This window comes from Rhea americana, unplaced genomic scaffold (genome assembly GCF_003343005.1).
Source record: "Rhea americana isolate MKP2758 unplaced genomic scaffold, rheAme1 scaffold_63, whole genome shotgun sequence".
In the NCBI taxonomy this organism is placed as follows: Eukaryota; Metazoa; Chordata; class Aves; order Rheiformes; family Rheidae; genus Rhea; species Rhea americana.
In genome coordinates, this window is record NW_028186790.1 from 2605573 (window position 1) to 2615695 (window position 10123).

The following is a 10123-nucleotide window of genomic DNA, read 5'->3' on the forward strand; positions in this document are numbered from 1 at the left end:
CGTGCGCTGCGGTCGCGGTGGCCGAGCGCGGCCTAGGGCCGCCCGCGCCCGCACCTGCGAGGCCCTTGGGCAGGGCCTTTGAGGCGTTTGACTCCCATGGCCGGCGGCGGGGTTGGGGTCTTTCTGCTTATGCTCTTGCAGGCCTGCTGGGGACACAGCAGAACATCTCCTGTGCCGGAGAGGACCCTGCAGGTGGCCCGGGAGGTTTAGCATCTCGGCGCCTCTCACGAGGCCGGTTTCCGTCTCCCTCGCAGGTAGGTAAGGGCAGAAGCGCGTGCGGTTCGTGCCGCTTGCGGGCGGCCGGCCGACTGACGGCGCGCTGCGCGGCGGGCGGTTTTGCGGCTTAGCAAGGTTGAGGCCCGTTACGCTGCAGTCCGGAGAAGCTGCTCTGCAAGCATCTCTCTAGCCTTCCCCTACCTTGGGGCAGGAGCCAGTGTGCTAAAACTTCTCCTTGACAGGCAGCTCCCCAACCACCTCTTAAAGATTACGGAACTCGTGGAGCGCCCGCTCTCCCTCCCCAAGGTAACCTGTTTCGGTGCTTAGCTATTGCTTATAGTTGGAATTTTTCCTTAATAGCTGACCTAAATCTCCCATGTGGAAACTAAGCTGATTATTATCTTGCGCTATCCATGGTAGACAGGGAGATCGACAGACCGCTGTTCTCTTGTTAGCACCCTACAGGTGTTTCCCTGTTCCCCCTCACAGCCGTCTCTAACTTGAGTGAACCCACTTCTCATAGTTCTCTGGTCCTTGAGCTTTTTCAGTCGTTTCTCTCATCCCCGAGGTGTAAAACTGTGAGCTAGACACAGTGGAGATCTCACTACCTGAGAAGGTAGCGGGGTGGTCATCTGCTGTGGGTATGGCATCACTCTTAAAACTTTCAGGAGTGATACTGTCTCATTTTGCAGTGCTGTCACATTCAATGTCACCTGCAGCACTGACATAATCAATTTGTGATTACTGTAAGACAGACAGGTTTTTGCTATAATGCTACTCAGGCAATTATTCCTAAAGTTGTATTCATGCATTTTATTTATTTCTTTACTAAGTATAGTATTTTGAACTTGTTGTTACTTTGACAAGAAAGTCTTTATCTTGATCGCCAACATCTCCTCGTAACTCTTATGTTATCCACTCTTTCACTCTACCTCCTCCAAATTTAGGGTCATCTATGAACAGTTAATTAAAATACCAAGCAGTGCCAGGTGTACTGTGATCAAAGCCTTGCAGTTTGACCCTCTCAAACCCTTTCTTGTTATTTTTCAGCTTTCTTACTGAAGCTGCAACTCTTTCTGTGCAGGGACCTTGTAATTGAGTCAGATTCTATGGAGAATCTTAAGTGAGGGAACCTTCAATTCCATTGAATTGGATTCTGTAGGATTGTTCACAGGTCAGAACCTGGGAAAGTACTTAAAATCCTGAGCCATTCTGAAGTTTTGGTGCCTTGCATGRGATATTAGCATGTCCTAGGCACCAAATAAAGACTATGGATAAGGAGATTTTCCAGCTGTTTCATATTCTCCCTCTTGAAACTATTATTACAGTTAGGGAGAACTGAAAAGGCTTCTTTTGAGACATCAGACAAGTCATATAATTAATGTTTTGGTTTTTTTTTTACTTCTTGCCTGTTAAACGATAATTTTTACTTCACAGGAAATTATAAAGATAAGTACTCTGAAGCAATATCCAGGCCATAGTCTATAAGAAATAAAAATGTCTCCAGAATTACTRCAGATAGTTGGAAAATGCAGGTATGGGTGTGCAGGTATGCAGRTACCCTATCTGCAGGCATAATTAGCTGCTAACTGCTTTCATCCCTTCAAACAGTAGTGGGCTGCAAGATGGTTTGTGGACTCTGACAAAAAGGCACGCAACCATTTAGGAAAATAACATCACTGCTTTAAAGGGTGTGAAGTCATTCATGTGCTAGCACAGGACAGCTGATACCTCTGATAGATGGTTATATGCCTCTTTTCTCTTCTACATTCTTTTAAATTCGTGCTTTCTGGAGAAGCATTAGGAAAAGCTTGAGSACCCCCTCTATCCATTGTCTTTCTCCTATATTTCCCTATATTTTCTTATATATMTGCTTTACTTCTAACCCTTTTCAGAATTGCATTTCCTCTTTTAGAGAGCTTTCTGGTATAACTGTCTAAATACCCGGTTCTCACCTACATAATACAGAATTAGATTTATAGATAAAGCATTAATTCTTTGTTATACATGTAAGAGATTACTTTATCTGACCACAAATGATCCATGAGGCAGAGTCAGAGGGGATAGTTTTAACATTCTTAATGCTAAAAGTCATCAGAAAATATTCTGAGAAYGAGCAACCTATCAGTTAAAGTGAAAAGATTGATTTTTTTGTGAGGAAAATGAGGTAGATTTAGTCCTGGTAATATTTCCTTTAKAATGGCATTCCAAAGGGGAAAACTTACAAACTCCAACCCTAGAGTTTTTCATTTAAGCATATTGATATTCCTGAAAAAAGAGCCTGGCATTGGCAGGATGATAAGCTAAATCACCATTTATTTTTCCTGTGTCCTCTAGAGCAACATATATTTTTTCTTTTCTTTCTAATTTGTTCAGATGTGTCACATTAAAAATCATGGAGCTAGGAAAGGCAAAGCTTCTGAGAACTGGCCTCAATGCCTTGTACCAAGCAATTCATCCTGTGCATGGCATTGCCTGGACAGATGGGAAACAGGTCATACTAACTTCTTTACATCTTCATAATGGAGAACCGAAGTTTGGTGACTCAAGTGTTATTGGTCAGTTCGAACACGTTCATGGACTCTACTGGGGCCCGTGTCCTGCTGATACTCCAGCTCTGCTTGCTGTTCAACATAAAAAGCATATCACTGTTTGGCAGCTCTGTTTTAACGCTGCAGAAAGAAATAAGCTTTTGGTTTCTCAGATATGTGACATTGGTGAGCCATTTCCAGTACTCCCCCAAGGCTGCGTATGGCATCCAAAGAAGGAAATCCTGGCTGTGCTGACTACACGGGATGCCTCAGTCTTGCACTCTGTTCATCTCAACAACTCGAGAATTAAAGCGGATATTAAAGGCAGCGGTCTCATCCATTGCGCTTGTTGGACTAAGGAAGGCAATCGCTTAGTAGTTGGAGTGGGCAGTGCCCTTCACTCTTACATATGGGACGATGCTCAGAAAACACTGAATGCTTGCTCTTTTTGCCCAATTTTTGATGTGGGGGGTTACATCTGTGCTGTAGAAGCTACTCTGAATTTTCAAGTTGCTGTTACTACTGAGCTTCCTCTAGACAAGATCTGCGGCTTAAATGCTGGTGTTGCATTTGAAGTTCCAGCGAGCATTGAAACAGACTCTTTTCCCTCACAGTCTAGTTTATGCGGCGAGGARGAGTACCCCGTGGATGGGGGGAAGAGGCCACTGGACTCTGAGAAGCCTGCATCTCTTGTTACATCTCCTGTGGATCTCACTCACATACTTTCTAGCAAGCAGGGCACTAATTCCAGTCCTCTTCTTCACCTAAGGCCCAAGGACTACCTAACAGGAAGTGGCCAAGATTCGTCACATCTCATCTTGGTGACTTTTGAAAAAAAGGTTACCTCTACCAAAAAAGTCAGCATCCCAGGCATTCTGGTTCCTGATATAATGGCTTTTGACCCCAAAACTCAAACTGTATCAGTTGCGTCCAATACTTGTAACGTCATTTTGGTCTATTCACTGACTTCATCCAATTTACCCAATATTCAACAAATTCAGCTAGAGAAAAATGAAAAACCAAAGGGTTTGTGCTTCTTGACCAATAAATTATTGYTGATAATGGTTGGAAGACAAAAATTCACTGACCCTGCATTTCTTCCATCTTCAAGATCAGACAAGTACATGATCCGCTTGATGATTAAGGAACTAATGTTTGAAGTGTGTCCTTCAACACCTGCAYCAGCTAATGCAAGCTCCAGTTTTAATCTTCTTTCAAACATACCTCAAGAGTTTTCTACAGACRTTCATCCTCTAAACAGTGGGCTCCTGATACCAGGTCGTGCTCCTGTTCAGTCTCCTACCAGCAGAAGAAAACTCATTGAAGAAATTAAGAGCCCCTCTTATGAGCAAAGCTTGTTGTTGAATGTGAGTGACATCAAAGAAAAAAAGATTTCCATGAATTTTCCTCCAGCTGTCGAGTCTCTAGATGCTGAACCAGTTAATCGGTCCATGACACTGTCTGCCACACCACTGGCATTTTGTAACAAGCCAACATCTCCAAAAAGGCAGACGGATGCAGCTTCYAAAATACCAAATTCTTTTAAGAATAACTTGCCATTAAGTGAAAAGGAAGCAAGTTACGTTTTGAAAAATATAGAAAAACTGTCTGGTAGCTTTACAGAATTACAGCATCATCTCTCTGAATTAAATGAGCTGCTAAAATCTGGGAAGAAAAGTCTTCCAGTCTACCCATCTTCTCAGGAGCCCTCTTTTGTTAACATCACCTATCAGGTAATTTTAATATTGGAAGCCTTAATAATAAAACATGTTTATGGACATTTTCTGTACCCATAGTATAACTGTATCTCAGTCCCTATTTACAGGTCCTTTAAAAGTACATGTTAGTACTTTTTTCTGAGAAGAGATAAAATGTTCAGGTAATTCTTGTAGTCTTTACATTAAAGTTATTGTTGCTTCACATGGTTACATTTGTTACATTCATTCATACACACCTATCTGTAGCAGTGATAACACCAGAGTACTTTAGGGGAAAAAAAAGTTATCACTTGCTGATCAAYAGGGTTAGATTTATGTCATCAACAATCTCATTGCTCTGCAAACTTTATTGTTTTTAGTGATGTGATATTCAGGAATGTTTGCTGTTCCCTATCCCCACCTCATATTTGGGCTGAGATGGTCAAATCTGACCCAAGCAGGCACATCTTGGCTTTGTATGTAGAAGCTGATGAGCATGGAAAGAACCTCAGTGTGACGATTCAGTAGCAGAATTAAAGTTTTAGGTGAAATTCTAGGAAGTTCATGTTTTTCCTAAGCAATTTCTGAAGGTTTTTGTTTACAAATGTCAGCAGCGAGAACTACCACCTAGAGGCATTGATTTGCATCTCCTGTCCTCTTGTGGGAGAGCTCAAATAATTGAGACCGAAAACAAAAAAATTTCTTTCTCTCAGAAACAGAAATCTTACTAATTAATATTGAAAGTACCATCTGAGCAGGAAAGAGATCCTTTAGGACACCACAGATAATTCATTTAACCCACCTTTAAAATAGCTTAAAAATCATATTTGATATGAAAGGCATGAATTCTGAATTATTTTGTTTCCTTTCCTTGGCTGAAAGAAAGTACTGCTAAATCTTGTGCTAGAAACTGTAAATTATGTGGTTGTCCAAATATGGCACATAATCTTCTACTCCTCTTTTAGAGATGACRTTAATTTACCTCTAGTCAATATTCAAAAAGATTTAAGCCACCTTTTCTTTTCAATAAACATTGATTTTTGTGGCTTTATTGTTGCTAAAAATAATTTTTCTTAGCTTTTGTAAAACTGACATGTTAGGTCATAGACTACATGCCCTCACTGTCTCTGCTGCTCTCCATTGTAAATATTTAATAATTGTAGCAACTCTAATTTTTCTAGTTTTCTTAAATCTTAACTAAATGTGGGGCATTGTTCTGAAATGCCTCCATAGAAAAATGAAAGTTTACATCAACAAATCTGCTCTCTGATTTATTAGAGATGTTTATTTGGAATCCCATTTTATATTTGAGGTAGCACAAGACTTTATGTTTTTATGCTTGGTTCATTTTTTACAGATGGTTTGGAAGTGAATTGCATTCTAGCTCGTGGTCACCTTCCAAGAGTTAGAATAGTTATACCTGTATGAGGATGTTTCACAAATAAAAATAAGGCTGCAATTTAATGTACGGATTTTGATCACTGRTGATCTGTAATAAGAAAAGAATTTGACTCTCAAATTATGAGTGAAGTTGGAAATTTTGGCAGAAAATGCTGTCTTTTAACCATTGCCTGGGTATATTGACATGGAAATCATTAACAGGCGAAGAGATCTTTATCTTGTAAGCTTCTTAAATGAATTTGACCCCTGATCRTTTCACTGCTGCCCAAGTTATTAGCTGTATTTTACAAATTGTTGAGGAAACCTTAAATGAGCAGTCTCTGTCAGTGGGACATTTATCAGTGTAGGAGGCAAAGAGCACATGTGTGTCTCCAAGCTCCTCTACAGCAGAACTCTTGTGCATCCATAGGTCCATCCAAGGTATGGAAGCTGAAACAGAATGTACTTTATGGCATTTATACTGTCTGACATTATCAAGGCTTTTCTGGGAAGTGATATGGTTGTTTGAGTTTCATCCTGTACTAGAAACACAGTTTGTAGATTTTGTAACAGTTTATTTTTTGCATATTTCAAAAATGCTTTGCTCTGGCATGTGGGAGATATTCTCTGAAGACACTATTTGGATTTTAAGGTTTTATGCAACTATAATCAAAGATGCGATAGACAAACACTTCTGATACATTAGTCTGCTCCTTGTTCCAAATGTTTATGGATAAAAGTTCTGTCCTCTTCAAAATACATGGATCAGGGAGGGGGGAAAATAGAAAATATGCTGCTTTACAGACTCTCCAGTGAGGTATTCCTCACGGGTGATAGAATAAGAGTCTGGATTATGCTGTGGATGTAGCTTGYTCTCTTCAGCAGCAGTGTATGATTTCTGCTGTAGTTCGGAGAGATACTGAGTTTGCACATATCTCTTTCTGAGAGCTGAGACTTTAATATATAAATCTTGAAAATTAGTCTGAATGTAGCATTTGACTTCTTGTAAATTACGTAGTTGAAGGCGTAGCTGTGATCCTGTTTTGATGAATGTCATTTTGATATATCTGCTTAAACATACATCACTGTATCTAATAATTCTTTCTTGAATTCACAGAAGCAGCTTTCCAGAAACGGTTCAGATGAAAGGCGAGCTGTTATTCTTTGTGATGGTAAACTCCGTCTAAACGTGGTCCAACAAATATTCAACCTCTCTCTTGTAGAAATGCAACATGGTATGTTGTAATTATTGGATAATACTTACATTTTAAAATCCATGGGATATTCTCAGTCGACAATAGCAATGTAAATAATCTGGTCTGGAACAAAACAAGGAACAAACAGTGAAAGAGTATTAGTGAAAATTTGCTCTTTTGTTTTATAGTGCAAAAATTCTTCTCAGTTGAAGCCCGGACTGATTATGCAAACCTGTTAAGTCCTGGTACCCCCTTGTGAAGCTGCTGATTATACAGGAAAATCACTGTCATCCAGTGTCTTRTATTTTCAGCTATTCTGAACAGAGAGCTCTGAGTAACAAGGAGGTTAGAGTCAACTGATGSTTTTGAAATCCAGTTTTCTATATTTTAATCTGTAGTTCCATCATGTGGTCTCCCTTAATCAATCCTGTAATTCTTTATAAACACAAAAGTAGCTCTGTAAACTTTAGTGGTATAATTTGGTTCAGTTTTTTCCTGTGAAGGAAACTACCTTTCTTCTTGCTGTTTCTTCTCTGCTATTACTCATTCATCCATGCACATCCTGTATGTGTATATTTGTGTCAATTCTAAGTGTCTTATTTTTAGCAAAGATTTCTACCTTGGGGTATGATCTCTCACTACTATGTATATTCTCAGTACCAGAATGTCCAGCAACTCTAGCTTTACTGTCTGCCCAYTGGCAGATTACTTAGCAGCTGTTCAAAGACTTAAGACTGTTCTTYTTACGATTATAAAATTATGGATTTTTTTTTCTGTAAATAGCTGTTAAAATATGTTTAATATTCCAATACCTAGGTCAAACTGTGGTATAATAACTCAAAGTGAATCTTGGAAAGGTCTGACCACTGTCTTATATTAGTGTATTGCAAGATCAGTCACTGCAAGACRTCACCTGTATTGAAACACAGCAGCTATTTAATAATGTCATGGCACAACCYAGAAGTGTGTGATATACCCAATGAGAAAAGTGCAGACAGTTTTGTGGATATCAATTTCTAATTTTTCAAGCTGAAATTTTATCTTGAGCTGTAAGACCTGAACAACTTCTTTCTGGCAAATACTGAGGAGTGTGTCTCCATTATCTGCATTAGTTATGACTTCTTTTTTATAGCTTTAAAAATGTAAACTTTTATTTATATTAAAAGTTCCTAAATTGTTGATTTTAAAGTTTTGTCCAAATGAGGTATTAAGCCAGAAGATCAAAGGGTTGTGGGCTTTTAAACTACAATCTTCTCATGACCTTACTGGTAACATGAAGTTATGTAACGTAGCTACATGAAACAGCTGGAAATGTTTCACTGAATGCCCACAAGCTCTGTCTTGTTACTGCATCACTTTAAAATATGCAAGTATGAAAATTTACATTTTGAAATTGTTTGTGTAATTAGAAGCACTGACTTCTACCAGTTCATGTGAAATAGAAAAAATAATGTTAATAATAATGTAAAATCAGATTAAAAAATGAACCAGAGACATAGGGCTTGTACAGCATGGTAAAATATTTCTTCCTTTTTATTATATGAATTTGGCATTTATTTTAGTAAAAGTCTACTTTGTACAGTATCTGCATAGCTTAAGAACTGTAAAATAGCCTGTGAATATTTGATTAAGAAGTCTGATGCATCTGAATCCTTTTGTTCAGGATTTCATTCCTATTCCTTATTTAAAGTGTGTGTTTACTATTGCCCCATTTCGTAATGGGAAAATTGGTCTGAAAAGTGTTTTGCATATTTGTTTGAACATACTTTTATTTTTGAGATCATTGCAGCCTGCATCTCCCCAGATTTTTGCTAGAAAAACTGCACATACAGATGTATTTAACTTTTAAAGAAATGTTTTACACCTTAAACGTAAACATCTATTTATGATTTTTTGTGTAATTAGTTGCATGTTTTTTCAGGTTCATCTTGGATTGTTCTCACAGCAGACAGTGAGGGCTTCATTCCGTTGATGTTTACATCCATGCAGGAAATAGTCATAAGAGACGCCAGCGTGAAAGGCTATAGTGTCCATTCTTCCAAAACTCTGGACATCATCAGTTCTACAGAAGGGTGTAGACCTGCTTCTTCTGAAAGCCTGGACATCACAAGTTCTTTAGAAGTCCTCAGAGACTGTTCTTCCAAGAGTTTAAGCAGCAGCAGTTCTTCAGAACAGTCAAGCAGCAAAATGTAATTGTTAACAGCAATTTTGTAATGCCTTTCTTCTATGATAGGAGAGTCTTAAATGTACTGTTTAGGACTGAATTGTTAAGTGATGGTTTATCTCACACCTCCTTTGAACTTCCATCATTATTTGTTGAAGATCGCTATAAATTATGTCATTATTTATTTGGTCCATCCTTGGAAACATTAGCCTTTTCTTTCTTGACTGAGGAGTGTTTTAAATCTACCTCTTGCTACACGTTACAGACCAGGTCTTTGTATCCTTTGTGTACTCCAACTGCTTTTTGTAGGTTTTAAAAAAATATGAGTTTTTACAAGTTCCGGAGCTAAGGTTTCCATCTTGGTTTTTAATATACTGGTGTTTTTAGATGGTAGCACACTTGCATAATAAAGAAATCCTACTTGCATAATAAAGAAATCCTTGAAAACACTGAATTTTTTCCCCATTTCCTCACTTCTGTCAAATCCTGAAATATTTTATTGTTCTTATTCAGAAATTTCTGAATGCTGTGTCTGCAGAAGTGCAYGTATTTTTGCACTGATGTTAGCTAAGGACATAAGCTCTAGTTTAGGTAAATGGAATTTGGGCCAAAGTATGATTATGTTGAATATCTGAACTGTGTAGGAGCAAGGCCCTTTTCCTTTGCCCCCCATTTGTCTCTGTTCACTTAGCAACTTTCTCAAATTTACAAAGGGTATCACATGTATTATCTCAATAGTCATAAAATGACATTAAAGTTGCTTACCATTGTTCAGATGTAATCATTTGCTAGTTAATATTTTTCATCTAACAAACATTTCTTTATCTTCATGTAGAATTTTTCTGCATTACCTTTGAAGTGGTACCATAATATTAACAAAGTTGAYTTCAATACATTATTTTAACTTTCACAGACAATAGATGTATGAATTGAACTGTC

At 38.4% G+C, this 10123-nt stretch overlaps 1 protein-coding gene across 3 annotated transcripts in view; it reads left to right on the forward strand.

Annotated features, from left to right (window-relative positions):
• The window catches only part of LOC146586990 (WD repeat and coiled-coil-containing protein-like), a 9927-nt gene extending 289 nt beyond the window's left edge, over positions 1-9638 (forward strand). Inside the window, exons 1-5 of one of the 3 annotated variants that reach the window (XM_085320351.1) lie at positions 7-254; positions 459-522; positions 2593-4480; positions 6942-7059; positions 8942-9638. In XM_085320351.1, the coding sequence (XP_085176477.1) occupies positions 2612-4480; positions 6942-7059; positions 8942-9213 (2259 nt within the window). In that variant the 5' untranslated portion in view covers positions 7-254; positions 459-522; positions 2593-2611 and the 3' untranslated portion in view covers positions 9214-9638. Of the gene's footprint in view, positions 1-6; positions 255-458; positions 523-2592; positions 4481-6941; positions 7060-8941 lie in introns of those variants that run through there. The other 2 variants (XM_085320350.1, XM_085320349.1) reach the window with 2 other exon arrangements.
• The last annotated feature ends 485 nt before the right edge of the window (positions 9639-10123 follow it).